Below are 21,437 nucleotides of genomic sequence, written 5' to 3'. Positions count from 1 at the left end.
TTATGTGCCAAGTGAAAATAATAATTAAATGACTCTCTCTGTCTGATCTTCACGAAGAGCCCACAGTACCTCTTCTGTCATAGATATCACTTTGTCTTCCGCTATCCTGATCCATGGGCACAGTTTCATCTTCTCAAGATCTCTCCCATTATCACTGCCTCTTTCCCATTTTGAAAATACAAATATTATTTAGGTTATGCCATTATTTATTTTCGCTGATCACTGCGCGTGAAACAATCACCAACCAATGAGATTGATTTTAAACATTTTAAATATAAGAAAGCTGATTGGCTGAAATTATTGTTGAGGGCCAATAGTTTTAGCTTTGCTTCTGCATGGTGACTAACAATCCACACAGCCTTTGCTTGTGCTCATTTGCAGTCTCTGCACACACATAGGTGTTTACCAATAACAAGTTAATACCGGATCCATTAAAATCAGTACCAGAACGCAAAACACTGACATTCCACAAGATCTGGCTCATATTAAACTCTGGTTAAAACCAACATAGGTTTAATATTTTTTAGAGGAGAAAAAAGCATCAACACAGCTTCTGTTAAAGTGAACAGCCATGTTTTATTGTTGTATAAAACAAATCTAAAATAACAGTGTAAACTGAAAGCATTCAATTTACTACATAACATGGCTTGATGTCTTAGTCAAACAGTGTTTCAGCATAAACACTAAAACATTCAAATATTTAGAGCAGAAAACTATTTTTTCAGAGATGCGTGTTGACATGTGACTACATTGACAATATGTGCTGTAAAGTCTTTCAGAAGGTGTGCTAATGGCAGGCACAGTCACTTTTGTACTAAATTCATTGCAAACATAATGTATGCATGTATATCACAATAGGCAAATTTTTGATATTTCGATAAATCTGATATATTGCACAGCCCTACACCTGAGATTTAACACATTTTATCAGTCAACTATTGCCTCTGTTCCTGGGATGCACAGTTTGCAAAAAAATATTTGAATTGTAGTGTTCTCAGCTTTCAATTGTATCAGTTTTGCTTCATACATATTTTTCCTTATTATTAGGACTATTACTATTGACTTGTATTTGCATTTCTGTTCTCAACATTTTTGTCTCATTGTTCTAAATTTGTTTAACAGATATTTTTTGTTGTGTTTTTAAGGCTTCCTCTACAGTTCTCCAGACTCTTCTGCTGACTGGTTTGGGGGACGCTTGGCCCGCGAGTGTTTCTACAGCTCTCAACAGTCCTATGATGAGTCAGACCTCGATCTGAACCAATCACTCAGACTTCACGCGCTCATCGAGAACATCGTCAACTTCATCAGTGGAGATGTAGGAAATGCTCCTGCCTTTAAGGAACCAGAAGAGAGCGTATCCACAAGCCCACAGGCCATTATAATAGCCATGGAGCAGCAGCAGAGCCGGGCAGAAGTATGTGGATTCCATATTTAAATTTATACTATGTTTCTTCAGATGACTTTCTTTGCTTTTAGCTGCAGCTTTTTCTGTTTTATGCATTTCTCTAGTTGCGTCTGGAAGCCCTTCATCAGATTGTGGTGTTGATTTCTGGGATGGAGGAGAAGAGCAGTCAGGCAGGCTCTGGAGCTGGACGCACAGGCCTCAGTTTTCACTCTGCATCTTTGCTAACTTCAGTCAGACTTCAGTTCCTGTCTGGATGTTTCGGCCTGGGGGCTGTCAGTTATGGAGGTCCAAAGGGGGAGAATGTCCAGCTACATCATTACCAGGTAAACTGTTGCACTGGTCTGACCTTTGAGATTAGAGCTACTCCTAAAACATTTTTTTAATAAACTGTATGCACATGCTTTATTTTTTTTGTAGGATGGAGTCAGAGCAGCCAAGAAGAGTTTACAGATGGAAATTCAGACCGCTGTGCATAAGATCTATCAGCAGCTGTCAGTCACATTAGAAAGAGCCCTGCAAGCAAACAAACACCACATAGGTAATGGACTCAAACTCATACACTGCTTTGATTCAGGTACCATTTGCTATTATTTTATTATGCTATATATACTGTAAAAATGATTTGGATTGCTGTGTGTGTGTGTGTCCAGAGGCCCAGCAGAGACTTCTATTGGTGACGGTGTTCGCATTAAGCGTGCGATACCAGCCGGTTGATGTTTCATTAGCTATTTCTAGTGGCCTTTTGGATGTTCTTTCTCAGCTTTGTGGAACAGAAACCCTTCTTGGACAAACTCTGCAACTCCTGCAAAAGCCTGCTGGTTCTCAGCTCAGCACTGCCCTTAAAGTGGCCAGCACCAGACTGTTACAGATACTGGCCATCAGCACTGGGTACAACACAACGTTTTATTTCATTATACGTCTGTTCATTTCAGAGGCAATGTGAAAGTCAGCTGCTTTGTTTTATATTCTGATTCTAGACATGAATCTTCTTTTTAAAACTTGTGGGTGTGGGGGTCCTTTTCCACAAAAAATATAAAGCAACACTTCTGTTTTTGGATAATAATAATAATAATAATACATGATTATTCAGCACCAATTCAGCATATGAATGATACTGAAGTCTGATCTGCTGGAATATTTCTAGCACTAAAATAAAATTGTATGTCTAATAAAATAAAAGACCATTAGTTTGCATGTGAAAATAAATATTACTTATCAAATAAATACAATTTTGCTGAATAGAACACTTTTAGAAATGCTGAAAACTTATGAATAGTAGCATAAATTGATTGTTTTTTCCTCTACAACATCACTGAGATTTGTTTTTTTGTTCTATCTATCCATCAGGACATACGCAGATCGCTTGAGTCCTAAGGTGGTCCAGGCTCTACTGGATCTGCTGTGTAGTCAGCTGAAGACTCTGCTGGCTCAGGCTGCTGGAAACTCGCTCATTGCTAGTACAGATCTTCAGGAGAAGACGGATGACTGCGCTGATGCTCAGAAGAAAGACTTTCGAGGTACAGTAGGACATTGTGAGCTCAAAAGCATCGTACACCCAAAGTCACTTTGTAGTCTAATATATGGCTTTTATTTTGATGTAGCATTACTGCGAAAGAGACACACAGCGGAGCTGCACCTCGGAGACTTCTTGGTGTTTCTGCGGCGAGTCGTCTCTTCCAAAGCTATCCAGTCCAAGATGGCATCTCCTAAGTGGACCGAAGTCCTTCTCAACATTGCTGCTCAGAAATGCTGTTCAGGTAATACAGCAGTGTCCAAGCAATATCATCTTGTCTGTTGTCAGTAGGCTTGGACTTCTCTATTTCATTAGATTCTCACTCAGAAGATCTTGATTCCGTTATAATCTCGATTTAAGTGAATACAGTTTTAAAGAGATAGTTCACCCAAAAATGAAACATTCTGTCATGATTTACTCACCTTTTCCTTGTTTCAAACCAGAATACATTTTTTTGGGTGAAATATCTCTTTAAAAAAATCTTGTTGATATTTAAAAAAAAATATCCACCTCTATATTTCAGATGCATAGAATATGAAGTCATAAAAAATATAGCAGAAATTAAATAAATATAGTTTATACTTTTTTTTTCATACTTACAGTTTCAGTGTATAAAATACTAGAAGCACAAAGCTATTGTCAAACTAGCATATAACAAATAAAGAAATACCAGAAACATAGTTTCTTTTTATACCTTCAGAAGAACCGAATGAAGTCCAGATTTCTTTTTGAATGTGAATATAGATAGATAATGAGGAAAAGTCTTATTTTAATAAGATTAAGGGGGATTTTTTTTTTTTAACTAAGGCTAACTTCTTGACTATGACTTGGGGTCATTATATATGGACCCAAAGTTCAAATTAAGGATTGAAGATATACAGTACCTTTCATCAAAGTTGTCCTGAAGCTATTGAACAACACCGATTCTTGTCTTAGGACAATTTTTAAAAACTTTTTTTTATTCTTTTAAATTGTTGTAGTCATGTTGTATATGACCATGTTTTCGTCCAAAGATGCAAATTACATTTAGGGTCAAAACTGAAATATTGTATATAAGACATGCAAATTAAGCAGCGTTTCCAATTAACGAGTCAAAGCGAAATAAATCTTCACTTCCTGATTAACCGGTGCCAAATATCAAAGGTAAAAATGAAATTTGCTGCGGTAGGAGAAGCTGCGTCAATCTTTTTGTTATTTAATAAATGATTTGCGCCTTAGAAGACTAATGCCGACATGCAAAAACGAACGCGTGGTGGCATTTGAAGGCTTGAGCCACGGAACCCCGACGATCTTGATTCTGGAGGTATCTAAAAATATAATAACACCAATACTGAAATGATTAAGGCATTTTAGAATGACCAAAACTACATTTCAGATGTTTTACAGTGTGCTCAACCTGCTGGTTTATCCATTCAAGTGTTTCCATTGTAGTTCTTTTCTTATTGAATAAAAAGTTTATTCTTCTAAGTTATGCACACACAAAAAAATTATATACATTTTCAAAATTTATGCATATCTTGGCGTTTTCATCAACATTATTATTATTTTTTTATGCGCATGTCCAAAATGCGGCATCACAGTGACGCAGTGGGTAGCATGATTGTCTTATAGCAAGAAGGTCGCTTGTTCGAGCCCGGCGGGGTCAGTTGCCATTTCTGTGTGGAGTTTGCATGTTCTCCCCCCACAGTCCAAAGGCATGCGCATAAAAATTGCCATTCGAAGGGCACTTCGGATTGAAAAATCATGATCGCTATAGTGTGTCATTCCAAAACAAAGTGATCAAAACTAACCACTTCGAAGGGTCTTTTGTAATAAAGAAGTTGGAAAAATACAACTTATAGACACTTTAGGAAACTATCCTTTGCGCAGGGAAGCCGTTTGGTGTGTCACTCTGCAGTCAATTCGGAAGGGCTCATCCATGTGCTCTAATTCTTTCAGAGGGACCCTCCGACGGGATTCAGGCATAGGAATGAGCCCTTCAGATTAAATTCCACCCTGTTTACTGTTTACAAATATTAATTTTAAGAAAGATTTTGACATACGATCATGTATTTAATTGTTCAAGTTGCTGTAAGCCACAAAAGCAAATTGAAATCCGTGTTCTCATGCTGTTTGTCCTACAGATATGCTAAGAGATAAACTATATAGAAAGCTTTTCTGTCAATTGACATTTATTATTGAACCATATCATACTTCCCCTAAAGTGCTGTCAAGCCAGGAAGTATTTCTATTTTTGTTTTTAACAGAATCAGTAACCATTGAAAAATCCAAAAACAAAAACCCAGCCTTTGTTGTTTGGTTAGTTAAGTTGGTTAAATATATGTGTTTTTTTCAGGCATTCCTCTGGTTGGTAACTTGAGGACACGGCTGCTGGCTCTGCATGTTCTTGAAGCAGTTCTTCCTGCCTGTGAGAGCAGTGTGGAGGATCATCAGATGACCCAGGTCTGGCTGCGCATGCCTGTGTTGAGCACTTGAGATTTAGTGTTGCAGAGCTGAATGAATTTGTGTTTGTGTGGTACTGTAGGTGGTGGAGAGGCTGTTTTCACTGCTCTCTGACTGTATGTGGGAGGCACCTGTCGCTCAAGCCAAACACACCATCCAGCTAAAGGAGAGAGAGCAGGAACTCAAACTACAGGTGAGGGAGGAGACTCGGGTGTAAGAGGTATTGATGCTTCAACATGTATTAATACACAGCGTTCACTTTTTCTGGTTGTTTTAGGGTGAAACAGATGAGGAGGAAGAAAATTTGCCTATCCAGGAAGTGACGTTTGACCCTGAGAAGGCCCAGTGCTGTGTGGTGGAAAGCGGACAGGGACTGACGCATGGCAGTGGAGGCAAAGGCTACGGTCTGGCCTCCACTGGCATTTCCTCCGGTTGCTACCAGTGGAAGGTTCTATACATTTTTTGTTTACATTATTGTTTGAATCAGGGGTGCCCAAACTTTTTCTTGTGAAAGGCCAAAAACCAAACTTAATTTGAGTGTGCTGGGCCGAAGGTAAATATACCAATCTTTATTCCATTATAGTTGGCATGGGTAATTTCCTAATTTATTTATTATATAAAAATAACTAGAAAACATTGCTTTATATTAACTAATGCAGTTTATAGTTTCATTTTAAAATTGACTTATTACAGTTAAAAAAAAAATCTCATTTATAACAGAATGGAGTTGCTCTAGTCAAGCTGCTCCTGCTTTTGGCCTTGATTTGCTCGTCAATGTTTTCTGGGTTGTCCTCTATCCATCGAGTGACAGCATTTTTGTGTTTAAAAAAAAATCTGATTTATTTACAAACATGTAATTCAGTTGGCTTTTTTGTAGTTCAGCCATAAAACAAACCAAATAGGTTGCATTAAGTTAGAAATTGCAATCTCTGTCAAAGGAATTCACTTTAACCCTTCCCAACATTCTTATTCTCTCTTCAGATGGGACGTTAGGCCAAATTAAAGGTTACCATGGGCCAACATTGGCCTGTGGGCCCTAGTTTAGGCATCTCTGGTTTAAAGGTTTGGGGCCTGTTCGATTTTCAAAGGGTTGGTTCACCCAAAAGTAAAATTCAGTCAATATTTACTAGCCCTCCGTTGTTCCAAACATAAAAGAAGCTATACTGTCCTAAGCTTTAAAAGCAGCAGCCATTGACTTCTATGGTGTTTTTCTCTACTACGCTTGTCAATTGCAAGCAGTTTCCAAAATTCTTTATAATATCTTATTTTAGTTCAATAGAAAAAAGTTGAAAGTGGGTAAATTCCTAGTATTTTTCTGTTAGTTATCCCTTTAAGTGTTTTTAAAAGATGTATTCCCAATGCTGCATTTGCCTGATTACAAAAAAAGTACAGTTTAAGCAGGATTTTTTTTTATGTTGAATATTAAATATTTGTAATATCAAAGTGAGATTTTTCTGCATTTGTCATTACTTCAGTGGACAGGAAGTTAAAGAACAGCATTTGTTTGACATCTATAACAACATCATGCAATTCTGTTAATTTAATGCATCATTGCTGATAGAAACAAAAGTAATGACCACATGCATATTCTGTCACAATGTATATATTTAGTCATTATGTGAGAGTATACAGTACAAGTGTTATTGTTTGTTTTCAGTTTTACATTGTAAAGGAGAATCGTGGAAATGAGGGCACATGCGTGGGTGTTTCACGGTGGCCTGTCCATGATTTTAACCACCGCACAACTGCAGACATGTGGCTCTACAGAGCATACAGCGGCAACCTCTACCATAACGGAGAGCAGACCCTCACACTGTCCAGCTACACACAGGGTGACTACATCACCTGTGTGCTGGACATGGAGGCCCGGACCGTGTCGTTTGGCAAGAACGGAGAGGTGCAGTCTTTAAGCATTTCACCATTTCACATGTCAAAAGCTGAGCTGTAATACCCATTTATCTCATTCTCTCAGACTCATTGTGTACACATATATCTATGTGCTTAAACATGTGGCTTTATCTGGCAGGAGCCCAAACTGGCCTTTGAGGATGTTGATGCTACAGAGCTTTACCCTTGTGTCATGTTCTACAGCAGCAACCCAGGAGAGAAGGTAAAATATAGAGATGTTGATTTACACTTTATTGCCAAAATAATGCTGATCTGTTCAGATTAATGGTTGAATGTCAGTCTAAGCCAGGGGTGCTTAACCCTGTTCCTGGAGATCTACCTTTTTCCAGAGTTTAGCTTAAAACCTGATCGAACACAGCTAAATCAACAAAGTAGGATCTGAAGAAGCACTTGGTAATTAAAGTCTGCAGGAAGGTAGATCTCCAGGAACAGGGTTGGACACCCCTGATCTAGGCTCTGTTTTTTATCCTAGAAATGGGCATTACAAACAAGAAAATTTCCAATGATATTTGCATGAATTCTGGTTTAAGAAAATGTGTTGCTTTTGTATTTAAATTTTCACGTACATGCACATACCTTTGAACACCATTATTTGTGCTGTGCAACCAATGAAGATACGTCTCTTTTCAATGTAGTGTGTATCTTTTTATTTTCTGCTGTTAACGTCAATCTGGATTATATATATATATATATATATATATATATATATATATATATATATATATATATATATATATATATATATAAATGAGTATTTCTTTAGTTAGTTAGAAGCTTTTTTGAATGCTTTCTCTAAAAAAATGTTTTATAGCAATCGTTTGTAAGTAAAAAACGTTATACATGCTCTATATGCATTGCTTTATAACGGTCTTTCATTTTGCAAGCATTTTTTCTTTATTTTTGAATTTTGTAAACAAAGCTGAAAAACAAAACTTTGAGTAGACAATCAAACAAACCCCAAGCAACAGTCAGACAAGAAAGAAAGAAAGAAAGAAAGAAAGAAAGAAAGAAAGAAAGAAAGAAAGAAAGAAAGAAAGAGTGTTCTCCTCTAAAGTTAGTAAAGTGTTCATAAAATATCTAGGTTTTTCTAATTATAGACTACCTGACAAAATTCCTGTCGTGTATCCAAATTTTAGGAACAGCAAACAATAACTTGACTTCTAGTTGATCATTTGGAATCAGAAGTAGCTTATATGAAAGGCAAAGGCCTCATTTACGCTCCTTTTATCGAAATGAAATATAATCATGCCTTGATTTTTAATTATTTAATTAAGACAGAAAGATCTGACTTTGCAATGACGAAAGTCTTGTCGCATCTCTAAAGGATTTACCCAATTACAAATTAGAGCTTCACCTTTGACAAATACTGCAATTATCACCTTCCCATGTGTGTAAAAGAAGAACCCCAGCACACCCAGCCTTTATTTGAAAAGTATCTTGACATGACAGCATGCCACAAATTCAACCACAGACCAAAGTGCTTATCAAGAGCCTGAAGACCAAGTTTCCTGCAAATTCTTCATCAGGATAGCGCTCCTTCTCATACTTCAGCCTTCACATCAAAGTTCCTGAAAGCAAAGAAGGTCAAGGTGCTGCTGGATTGGCCAGCCCAGTTCCCAGGCATGAACATTATTGAGCATGTCTGGGGTAAAATAGAGGAGGCATTAAAGATGAATCCTAAGAATCTTGATAAACTCTGGGAGTCCTGCAAAAAGGCTTTTTTTGTCATTCCAGATGACTTTATTAGTAAGTTATTTGAGTCATTGCAGAGATGTATGGATGCAGTCCTCCAAGCTCATGGGAGTCAGACACAATATTCATTCTTTTTCCACTGCACCATGACTTTATATGCTATACAGTACGTTATTTCTATTAAGTGGCAAGACTTTTGTCTAAGCAAAGTCAGACTTTACTGTCCTAATGAAATAATTAAAAATCAACACAGGGTACGATTTAGTTTTGGTTAAATGAGCGTAATCTAGAGGCCTTTGCCTTTCATATAAGCCACTACTGATACCAAATGATCAACTAGAAGTCAAGTTATTATTTGTTGTTCCTAGAACTTGGATAGGCGACCAGACTTTTGTCAGGTAGTGTATGTTATACAGTACATAACATCTTTAACCCAGTGTTTATATGTTGGAGGTGAGGAGTCTTTTCATTTATACAGAATTATCCTCCTGGCTAGGAGGAAACAAAAAGCAATAGCATCAGACTGGGATTTGCTTAAGTTATACATTTTAGCTATTATTTTGAACTGCTTGTATACTTGTTATATATTAAACTCTTCACATATTTACAATTAACATATGATTTCCTTTGTAGAAAGTGACTCAACACTGTCATAACAGCTCAAGCAACAGAAAATGTACACTATTTGTCAAATTTTACATTGTCAATACAGTTTCAACAAAGAAATCACCCACTCTCACCTTGCAGGTAAAAATCTGTGACATGCAGATGAGAGGCACACCCCGTGACCTCTTACCCGGCGACCCGATCTGCAGCCCAGTGGCCACTGTCCTCGCAGAGGCCACGACCCAGCTGATCCGCATCTTACACCGCTCTGAGCGCTGGACGCAAACCATCAACCACAGCATACTCCAGCGGCTGCAGCAGATCCGATCCTGTCTGCGAGATGGAGCTCCTCCTGCAGGTTCCACCAGACTGCGCAAGAGCCGCTCGGCACAGAGCCGTGAAGAGCAGGATGAAAAGGAGGAGGAGCGGGAGGAGGAGAGAGGAAGGAGCGGACGGCACGCAGCAGCGGAGCTGCCGGAGGCGCACCTGCGGACGCTGTGCCACCAGGTGTGGCCGGTGTTGGCGGTGATTGGGGGTGTAGATGGTGGGTTGAGGATGGGGGGACGGTGTGTGCACAAGCAGACGGGGAGACACGCCACTCTGCTGGGTGTGGTGAAGGAGGGGAGCACTTCAGCTAAGGTGCAGTGGGATGAGGCCGAGATCACCATCAGGTGAGAGATGGGGGTCTGTTTGTTAGCTTAATTGATCTGTTGATTGTGATTTTATTGCGAGCCTATTACTCATTACTAGTACCCAGAGGTCTTTACTTTTCTTTCTACTCTCTTTGGTCTCTTTATGGGATGTGCACCATGACTAGGTTAACTTATGTTTAAATGGAAATTTTGTCAAATCTATTCCTAATGGGGGTTATTAGAATAGTATAAAGTCTGATTTATACTTCTGTGTGGAGTGATCTCTTGACACAATTCCACATATCTTAAATGTAGCCCATGCTGTTAATACTTCTGGATTCCTTCTGTGCAGCAGAAATACTTTCAAAACACTAGTAGGGAGTGGGTTTTATATGTTTTTTTTTTTGAGTTTTTTTATATAGATCTTTTGAGTTAGCTTGAAATTGGTTGGACGTTTCTACTGTAGAAATAGCTCAAACTTGCACACGAACCAGTCAGCGTTAAGCAACTTTAATCATGAAGTAAATACACAACAATATGTTAATAAATACACAGAAAATGCAAATCTATTTTGAGTTCTTCATTAGGACTCAAAACTTGTTAAACCTTCGGGACACAGACCTCGATTTTCTCCCGCGGCTCTCAACCCCGCCTGTACTTGTCACTGATAGCAAGCCGACCAATCACATTATGCCTTAAATTTTTATACGCTAGTTTGACATAACCTACATAATACTCCAGCTATGCACTTGAAACATTTTTTATAAACATTTATTTTAAAATTTGCAATCATAAAAGTCATCAAAGTGTCTCAGGTCATCATATACAAGAAAACATTGTCTTTTATACATTCATCCATCAGCTAGTAATTTGAGTCTTTTGTGAAGGGTGAATTAAACAAACAAAAAAAAACATCTGAAAATTCAGTTTTTCAATACACTTTCTCCAAAAACTCCCACAGAAGATTCCAGATATGACAGAAGTCGTCAGATTACTGATGCAAATCATAAGTAAGATTTTCAAGGGAAAGAAAATGGCTAATTCAACCACATATTGCCTGAAGGAACATTAGGAAAGGACCTCAGCAAAAGAATACATTTTCTTGCGTGATAAGTACAAAGGTGTAACACAGATTGTAGTCAAATGACTACAAAAACTTGCAAATGACATTAACATGAATGCAGCCTTTGTAAAAATGTAAAGCAAAACATAAACTTCAAGTATTTTCAATAACTGTATTGCTTAGTGGACTAGTCTCGCACATCCCTTCTCTATTTATAGGCTTTTCTTTCCTCCCTAACCATTCCATTGACGTGTTCCCTTTGCATTAGTGCCATGATGTTGCATGATCCCTGGCCCTCCTCCCTGCTCCCTCACTTTCTCTCTCTCTGTCTCTTTCTCTCTCTGTGTGTTTGGTTTGTCATTCTTTTTCATTGAAGCTTCCCCACTTTTTGGTCGCCCAGTGACACGCCGTTATACAACTTGGAGCCAATTGAGCCTCTTCCCTTCGACGTTTCCCGTTTCCGAGGCCTCACCGCAGCTCTTCTGCTGGACCTCACTGCTCTCGCCAGCCTTCAGGACGATGGCACCAAATCGGCCTCAAGTCGCCGCCATGAGCGAAGACACCGGCATGAACAACAGGAGGAGCGAGAGATTGAGCCGCGCGGCAAACCGAAAGAGGGTACGGGAGACCTGCGTGTATCCCACAGCTTAGATGAGGTTCGAGCTCGTGCGCCCCCTAACTCTCGCTCCGAAAGTGAGCTGGCTGCTTATACCCAAGATGCCACTCAACAGACTCCAGCGGAGGGACGGCGCAGACTGCAGGAGATGGTAGGATCTCGTGGAAGCTCACAGGAAGCTGTTGCGCAGGCAGAGGTGCATGCAGTTCAGCTGTCCTATCTGTATCTGGGAGCAATGAAGACTCTCAGTGTGCTCTTGAGCTGCAGCAAATACGCAGAGCTGCTACTGATCCCAAAAGTGACGCCGGACAGTGGCCATAACGCAGACTGTGCCAGCCCTGGGGTGAGCGTGTGCCAGGAGGAGGCTGAGTTGAGATCGGCTCTGCAGTTTCTGATGAGACACATGGTAAAGCGGGCAGTGATGAGGTCGCCTATTAAAAGAGCACTCGGGCTGGCAGACCTGGAGCGGGCGCAGGCCATGATCTATAAACTGGTGGTCAATAGCCTGCTTGAGGAACAGGAAGGACAGAGTTCCAAACCAGGTACTTAAAGGATGAAGTAATCAGATACACATAAACCAAATATATGTCATAAAAATACAGTAAAAATCATTGTGAAAAGTTTTTAAAATTTTAAACAACTTATCTATTTCTATTAATATTCTATTTTTATTTTTAATAAAAATTGATGGCAGCAAAATAAAAAATTCATAAATTATGCTGCTGATTTGGTAAAATAAAAATTTTTTAAAATATAAAATATTGATTTTTTTCACCTTTTATCACAGTCTTGGACAGGTGAAGCAACAGCCTTTAATGCATTGTTTTTGATTATTTTATTGTTTAATTTTAAATTAATTTTAATCAAATTTACTGTTGGCTGTTTTTGCCCCATTGATTTCCGTAATAATCACATTTTTATGACTGCAAAACCATGACACCATATAATCATGCATTTTTGACAGTTGGTGGTTTTCTCTATTGGGAAGAGTTTAAATTTGTTATTTTTACTGTTGATCCTCACTTGGCACCATTAACCATTTAGATTGGCCTGTGCAAAAAAAGCTTAGTTTTGGATTTTATATGAAGTATAACAGCAAATTCAAGTGTGTGTATTTGTGTCTGTGAGTGTGAGAATGACCTTTGAACACTTACCTTGATGTGTCTGAGAAAATCAAAATATGCATCTCAGAACTACATGGAGTAAACAAAAACAAAGTTTGTGTATTTATTCACCATCAAATGTGATTTATAATGGAAGTCAATGGTGCAAAAACAGCCACCAACAGTTAATTAGGAAGAAAAAAATTAAAATCCCCCAATGCACCTAAGTCAATGTTGTTACTAATCGTTCACATGTCCAAGACTGTAATAAAAGGTTAAAAAATCAAATCTAGTCAACAATTACTTTTTATATTGAAAATGTCATTTTGTGTGTGTTTTTCACCAAATCAGTGACATCATTTGTGTATTTGGCAATTAAAGAGTTAAAACTCTGTAATGTTCCAAACAATTTAGTAGTTTTGATCAGGACTGAGGTTGATTAAAAGATTTCTGCAAAAGAAATAGCATAAATAGCATTTATGTTAAAAATATTTAACACCAAGTACAGAAACTAATAAAACCATATATTTTTTTTTAATTAAAGTCACATCACATCTTTAAATTTGAGAAATATGTAATGATGTGACAATTGTGTGAAACTATGTGAAAATGTGTGTTTTGTTTTAGTGGACACAGAGTGTGAGGAGTTAGAGGGAGAGCAGCAGTTTCAGACTCCAGTCACCACCTCTCCTTCAGCCTCCAGCAGCACTTCTTTCATGAGCTCCTCGCTGGAGGACACCACCACCGCAACTACACCTGTTACCGATGCAGAGACCGCCCCAGCTTCTGAATCTCCTGGAGTGATGCCCCTCAGCCTGCTCAGGTACACACATATGCTTTTTGAGCGTGCGAACACTGAATCATTTATTGTGGGTGCATCTTGATTGATCTGCATGTTTGTGTCTGAGCAGGCAGATGTTCTCCAGCTACCCAACCACCACCCTGCTGCCTGCACGTAGAGCTCAGACACCTCCTGTCTCATCACTGCCCACCTCGCCTTCAGATGAACATGGTCGGAGACAAAGCCTCACATCACCCGAGTCCCAGCCTGCTCGGACCACTAGCAGAACAGGTACAAATACACATACTATAAAGATTTTTGCTTCAGAATACAATTGGGCCCAAACAAATGGCTGATCTTTATGTAATTTAATTGATGTACACTGTGAGTTTGGGTTGTGCAGTAAAATGTGTTTTATTCTTGTGAAAAAGTTTATGTTCTGCATTAGGGGTGCAACGGTATGTATTCAATATGTATCACTGTTTTGGGGTCATGGTTTCGATATGGTACGGTTTGTGCTACGCTTAGAAAAAAATGCCTACAGAACAATTCAAAGAACAATAAACATTTATTGGTTAACAAACACTTGACAATGCAACAGCTTCACACATATGACTCAGGATTTGCATCTTCTCGCATTAATTAAAAGTAGGGCATTTTGTAAATTGGATGTTCAACTAAATTGCTTAGAAAATAAAGAGAAAGCTTCAATTTCCCCTTTTTCTATTTTACACCTCAACTCAACAATCTTAATTATGCAGATAATAATTATGTCAACACATCTTAATAATTGAGCACTTTTAAAGTATTGGTTACTTCTGTTTACATTATGCTTGCATTACCATGGCAACAATGCATTTCTGTTTATGATTTCTATATGATTTTATTATGATTCCAGAGAGCTCCGTCTCACTTATCAGCACCATCGTAGTGAATGAAACTTAAACAGAGAGAGAGAGCGTTCAGCTCTTCTCTTAATTCAGCAGGAACAGTACATTGAGAAGAAAATTGTTCTTAGCAGACAGCGGGTAAACAGAGTAAATAGCGGGAGTGATTGGGTGGAGAAGAACACCCAAATGAAGCAGGACTGAAGTAAAAGACCTGCTGTATGTCCGCGTCCGTAAGGGATGCTTCTGGGTCTGGACACGGACCTCGATTTAGCTGTTAGTGACAGCTGATCTAGGCTGTCTTCGCAACAACAACAAAAAAATGGCATTCGTTATGTTTTTGTGTCTGTTGAAACACTGACGGCAATGCGCTGGGATTTAGCCTTATCTGCGCATTTGCGCTGTATCGCCTTCACTGGACATACTGAAACCCACAGAAACTCCACACACACACACACGAGGACACGTGATGTCAACAACTGATTTACATACTAATAGGTGATTAGACAGGTCTTCGCACGTGCAATGCTCGTGAAAGGTAATCAGAAGCATACACAGGCTGAACTGCTTTGTAGCAGTTGTTTTTATTAACAACCCAATATTAATATTGCAGATTTTGAACCGCGGATCACAGGGCGCACTGAACCGTGTGAGGACGATGGGACAATACTTTTTGTGTTTTTTTTTTTTACAGAGAACCGTTGCATCCCTATTACGCATCGTTACTCTAGTCTTCATTTGGTACTGAAATCAGTGTTTTATGCCGCTTAATATTTTGGTGGAAATTGTGATGTACTACATTTGTGGAGTAAATAAAGTTCAAAGTAATTAAAGTTCACATAAATGCTACTCTCTGGATGACGTATTAAAATCCCTACAAATGTACTGACAAAAATATCAAGCAGCATTTCTTTTCTACATTAATATCTCCATTTAAAAATTGTGCACAAATATTCATAACTGAGCACCAGCTCAGCATATTATCATCACTTTTGAAGGGTTGTGCAACATTAAAATAAATTATGTTTCTAAAACATATGTTAAAATAAAGTGAGCAATTGTAAATTGCATACATATTTCTGCTTTTACTGTATTTTGAACAAATAAATACAGTGAATTATAAAATGACATTTTTCAACATTTATTAAAAAAAAAGCTAACACTTTATTTTGATGGTCCACTTGAGTATTAGTAGACTGTCTGCTTAATATTTGTTGATACAGACATTCAACAGACATTTAGCTAGCTATAAGAAACTTTGCAAGTACATGTCAGCTTACACTAACCCTAAACCCAACCTATCAGTCTACATATAATCTAATGAGAATTAGTTGGCGTGTAGATGCAATGCAACTTAAATTCAAGAAACAGACCATCAAAATAAAGTGTGACCAGAACAAATAATGAATTTTAAATAAATGCAGCCTTGGTGATCATAAAGGCTTTTAAAAACATGTTTTTATAATTTACCTAATATATAACTTTTAACAATTGACCAGTATTGTATATCATGCTTTTGTTTAAGTTCAAGATGCTCTTTGGATCATTCTTGAATCTCACTGGAGAATATGATCATTAGTTTTAACACAAACTCGTAGAGTATTGTAAGAAAAAATGATGAGAACGTAGATCTTTATAAGGATGTTTATTCTGCATAGCAGTCTCAAAGTACACGATAATACCCTGGAGTCAGCATTGTCAAAATGAAAAACTCAAACCTATTATACAGTTTTGATTTACTGCCTTTAAATGTAAAAGAAGTTGCTCATTGGCTGTCTGTTGATGTATGTTAATGCTGTTTCGACAACTTATTTTTATGAGATTGTTCTCTGTGTCCTTTGTCAATTGCTTTTAAATTAACCATTTGCTCAAGATGTGATCATCTCAAAAAATGCAGAGACCGCAGACTGTTGACTTATCTCTATCATAATACAGCCCTTTTGAGAAATGAGCATCGACACACAATTTTGAGTGGAAGTTGGGTCGAGGCAGACTAAATTCTTAGTCGAATTTTTTTTTTTTTTTTCACAAATTGTCCTACTTTTACAATCATCAATGTTAAAAAAAGCATTTAGTTGGAGATGCAAGCTTTTTTTTAACCTTTCTACTGTATGTAGCTATGTCCATATATTCAGTGCTGTATTTTATATCTGATTATATGGTTATTTACTTCAAGCTTTATCAGACCCCAGCAGTCGTCTCTCCACATCTCCACCTCCTCCTGCCATCGCGGTGCCTCTGCTAGAAATGGGATTCTCCCTCAGACAGATCATGAAGGCTTTAGAAGCAACAGGTACACAGACTCGAACAGAAATCTCATGCTTTCTTCTTTCTTCTCATGTCATCAGATATTGAGAGTATTGTTCTTGTGTTGATCTGCAGGTGCACGAGGCGAGGCAGATGCTCAGAACATTACTGTTCTTGCCATGTGGATGATCGATCACCCGGGCACAGCGGACTCCGAAGAGGCCTCAGACCCCTGCTCCGGGGCAGCCGGAGGGGGGAAAAGCACAGAGAGGAGTTTCCTGCGCTCTCCTGGAGACATACCTAATGCTGACGCCACAGAGATGGAGGAGGGATTCAGTGAGAGGTAGACATCTTAATATTCTTCAGATTAAAGACACATTTAAAATATCCAAGAACTACTAGTGTTATTAATTTTGCTGACTAATGTACTTACAATATCATTATTGCCTAAAATATTACATCATGCTAATGACCTTCAATACACCCTCTATTTCTGGTTTAGTTTTATAGAAAGCAGGGAAATACCAAGAACATCTTGATAAAACAGCACTGTTTCTTCCAAATGTAATCAAGACTGTGACGTAATAAAATTGCTTCAGCAGTATCAGCTTTCAGCCTTACTCTGCTTCAAATTACTTAGATAATAAGGTTTAAACACATTAGCTCATCCATGAGTATGATTTCTGCAGGAGTTTCATAGGATGTAATGAACAACTCTCTTGATTCTACACTCACAGCATCATCATCTACCCCTTTGTTTGCTGTGATTACGAGCCCTCTAGCAGTGAAACCTGCATACTGTGCCTTTTAATATCAGACTCAGACACTTGTAATTTGTATTTTTTATTCCCATGTATCCTTTTGTAATCCCTCTCTGCCTGCAGTCCTGAAGGTCTCGATCAGGATTCAGCCTCTGCCGGGCCCACTCCCAGAGGACGCTCTGCGGCCAGCCGGAAACACCGCTTTGACCTTGCTGCACGCACTTTGCTAGCTCGAGCAGGTACAATCTACAGATCTGCAAAACTGTGTTGTCAACTAGCAAACCAATCAGCTAATCTGTCACAATGAAGCCCTTTGCATTTTGGTTTGCTGGTTCAGCTTATTTTAGATGATCAATACTGATTATTTCTTAAAATTAATTTTGTTTCGAAGAGAAAAAACATAGTGCTGGGCAAAGATTAACGCATCCAAAATAAAAGTTTTTTTGACTTTAGATATGTGTGTATTACATATATTTATTATGTACTTTTTGCATAGATATTTAAATGTATGTATAATGTCGATTATTTACATATATATATTTTATATCTAATTACAAAAAATATTTTCTTAAATAAATGCATATGTGTGTGTGTGTGTGTGTGTGTGTGTGTGTGTGTGTGTACTGTGGTTTTTTTTTATGTCAAAGCTGTACTGTGTTTTTTTTTATGTCAAAGCTTACTTTTATTTTGGATGCGATTAAACCAAAATCATGATACTTAAATGCAAATTATATTTGCTTGTCAAAAACTGACTATTAAAACCAAAATAAAATATAAAAAAAAATATTTTATTGATTCAAATTATTTATTATAAACATAAATTTGATTAACTAAAGAAAAAAATACCAGCATAAAAACTTTCTTAAAGATGCCTTATTTTTAAACTGTTAACAATGGTTCCAAATAGGCTAATTCTTGTGATAATAAATGACCATATAAAACTTTCCCAAACCTACTGTGTAGAAATTAGAGAACAATTTAACAAATTCAATCAATGAACTGGATGGCACCTTCAACAGTTTTAGTCGATTCCATGCTGAACTAGTGACTTAATGAATAACTTCAAATACTTAGTAAACTTCATAAATAACTTGAGTCTGTGAAGACATTCTCAATTTCAAGACAACAGGCAAATATTATTTGATAGCATTCAGCCATATTTGTTATTACAACACAACAAAAAAGTCCACACATGCTAAATCCTAATTTGATTTTATTTTATAGCCGGACTGTACCGCTCAGTGCAGGCCCATCGAACTCAAGCACGTCGAGAAGGCTCTGGTCTACAGCAGGAGTCTGGGCCTCTCGGAGCACTCTATGACTTCAATCTGGACGAGGAGTTGGAGCTGGAATTGGATCAGGAAGCCATGGAGGCAATGTTCACCCAGGAGCTGGCATCTGACTCCGACATTCTGGGAATGTGGATCCCGGAGGTATTGGACTGGCCAACATGGGTGTGTGTGACAGCAGCCTGGGCTGCAGCTGCTTTACTACTCACCTTTAACCCCTGCACGGCTGTACACACTCCTACACATTCTGTCCACACTATTTTCTCACTTGTGTTCTCACACTGGACACAAACAAACTTATACTCTGCAAAAAATAACCATTTAAATACAAGAAATTAATGAAAAGTACAGCCTTGAAACAAGTCAAGATTATACTTGGTTAGATTTCTTTAAACAAGAAAACTTACCTAGGCTTTAGTAAAGAAAGTAAATTATGTAAATAAGTAATGGAGTGTCTATTTATATAGTGTATGGCCGTACACCCAAAGGGCTTCACAATCATTATCATAATCACTAAATCACTACATTGAATGATGCGACAGCAGCTACAGGACAACAGTGTCAGCGCGCTCACCACACACCAGCTACTGCTGGAGTGGAAAGAAAGTAATACAGCCAATTCAGTGCAGTCCATGATGGGTAAGGGCCGATGGAGGGAATTTGACCAGGACACTGGGGTTACTCTCCTACTCTTTACAAGAAGGGCCATGGGATTTTTAATGACCACAGAGAGTCAGGACCTCAGTTTAACGTCTCATTCGAAAGACAGTGCTCACTGACAGTGTAGTGTCCCTTTCACTTTACTGGGGCATTAGGACTCACAAAGACTACAGGTTGAGCGCCCCCTGCTGACCTCACTAACACCACTTTCAACAGCAACCTAGTTTTCCCATGTGGTCTCCCATCCAGGGACTAACCAGGCTCAGCCCTGCTTGGCTTCAGTGAGTAACTGGTCTTGAGCTGGAGGGTGATATGGCTGTGGCATAAAGTATTATAAACTCATTTCAAGCAGCGTATTTAGTCCAATTATCTTACAACTAGCTTATTTAAACAATTTGCTTTTCATATTTTGTGTGAAAACGTCTGAAAACTAGAGGTACTAACAGGAGAATTTATTTTAATTTAAGAATTGTCATTATATATTCTCTTAAACTGAGCCAAATAATTTTAAAACTAGATTAATTTATGAATTAAACAAGATCACACATGCATGCATATTGTTCTCAATGTTGTATTTAAATTAAGATTTGAAAGTAGTAACAATGTAAATTTGTTACTTGTTGCTTCAGAATACCGAAGCTTACTTCAGCAAAACATAACGTAATGTATTTCATCACTAAAGAACAAGTACAAATGTGATTGAGCGTTTTTTTTTTTTTTTTTTTCAGTGGACAAACTGAAAACAAGTTATTACAGCTAAAATAATGTCTTAAAAACATAAAGCTGATTGTAATTAAGCTAAACTTGCAGGTCAAATACACAGTCTAAGCTTGTAGTATTTATTCCTAAAACAAGCTCACTAAGAATTTTTTTGGCTAGAGATAACTCATGACTAGGGCCAGACGGAATCTGCGGACGTTTTTAGTTATTTCTGCTAAGAATTTTAGTAAAAATCTGCGGAACTATTTTGGGAGTATCATAACTAAAACCTTGATATATATTAAAAAAAATAATATCTTTTTAACTTTTATTTAATGTTTAAAATGCAAATCCAATTACATTCACTTTATTTGGTAAATAAAGCAAGTTTTTCATATAATATATCTAGTAAAAGAAATAATACTGTAAACACTGCATTTTACATAAATCAGATGAACATTTTCACATTAGTCAATAATATTACTGAAATTAATTAAAAAACTGAATAAATATAGATTTACACACATTTACTCAAGTAAATAAACAGAATTAATGATGGTCTGAAAATCTGCGGAATTCTGCGTGCACAGATTCCAGGTGGGCCTACTCATGAATAGATAAGGAGTTTGTTTGTAGTGAAAACTCTTCTGCTCACTAACACTGGTGCATGTTTCGCTGACTCACTACACAAGCAGCAGATGCAGGATGCTTCAGCCCTGATCCATGTTCCTCTGGCTTGTTTAAAAAAAAATATTTGCACACATTACTCTGTATCTGACCGCATTTGTGTCTCTTCTGATTGTGTGTTAGCATGTGTGCGAGTCAGAGGACCGCGATGAGGTGGTCGTATGTGAGTTATGCGGGGTCAGCGTGTCCAGCTTCAACCAGCACATGAAGAAAAGTCACCCAGGCTGCGGTCGCAGTGCTAACCGGCAGGGTTATCGCAGCAATGGCTCCTATGTGGATGGCTGGTTCGGAGGGGAGTGTGGTAGCGGGAATCCCTATTACCTGCTCTGCGGCAGCTGTAGAGAAAAATACCTCAACATGAAGAGCAAGATCAAAGGACCGATGCCTGAAAGGCAAGAAACTTATTGGCCCGCATGTGCTGTGGTAGCTTAATTCACACATGTAGT

General features: G+C 38.1%; 1 protein-coding gene across 10 annotated transcripts in view; it reads left to right on the top strand.

The window, feature by feature from the left end:
• The window catches only part of herc1 (HECT and RLD domain containing E3 ubiquitin protein ligase family member 1), an 86,861-nt gene that overhangs the window by 34,569 nt on the left and 30,855 nt on the right, over positions 1-21,437 (top strand). For 3 of the 10 annotated variants that reach the window (XM_073908533.1, XM_073908535.1, XM_021477834.2), the window contains exons 26-45: positions 1,146-1,414; positions 1,510-1,728; positions 1,823-1,943; positions 2,056-2,293; positions 2,753-2,922; positions 3,007-3,162; positions 5,254-5,360; positions 5,443-5,553; positions 5,638-5,808; positions 7,018-7,257; positions 7,387-7,470; positions 9,708-10,237; positions 11,638-12,419; positions 13,608-13,803; positions 13,892-14,052; positions 16,825-16,941; positions 17,031-17,238; positions 17,780-17,895; positions 18,881-19,089; positions 21,115-21,383. In XM_073908533.1, the coding sequence (XP_073764634.1) occupies positions 1,146-1,414; positions 1,510-1,728; positions 1,823-1,943; positions 2,056-2,293; positions 2,753-2,922; positions 3,007-3,162; positions 5,254-5,360; positions 5,443-5,553; positions 5,638-5,808; positions 7,018-7,257; positions 7,387-7,470; positions 9,708-10,237; positions 11,638-12,419; positions 13,608-13,803; positions 13,892-14,052; positions 16,825-16,941; positions 17,031-17,238; positions 17,780-17,895; positions 18,881-19,089; positions 21,115-21,383 (4,474 nt within the window). Of the gene's footprint in view, positions 1-1,145; positions 1,415-1,509; positions 1,729-1,822; positions 1,944-2,055; positions 2,294-2,752; positions 2,923-3,006; positions 3,163-5,253; positions 5,361-5,442; positions 5,554-5,637; positions 5,809-7,017; positions 7,258-7,386; positions 7,471-9,707; positions 10,238-11,637; positions 12,420-13,607; positions 13,804-13,891; positions 14,053-16,824; positions 16,942-17,030; positions 17,239-17,779; positions 17,896-18,880; positions 19,111-21,114; positions 21,384-21,437 lie in introns of all 10 variants that reach the window. The other 7 variants (XM_021477836.2, XM_021477837.2, XM_021477833.2 and 4 more) reach the window with 3 other exon arrangements.

The sequence above is a fragment of the Danio rerio genome, chromosome 7 (genome assembly GCF_049306965.1).
Source record: "Danio rerio strain Tuebingen ecotype United States chromosome 7, GRCz12tu, whole genome shotgun sequence".
Lineage (NCBI taxonomy): Eukaryota > Metazoa > Chordata > Actinopteri > Cypriniformes > Danionidae > Danio > Danio rerio.
The sequence above is the reverse complement of the archived record's forward strand: the minus strand, read 5'-3'. Positions and strand labels throughout refer to the sequence as shown.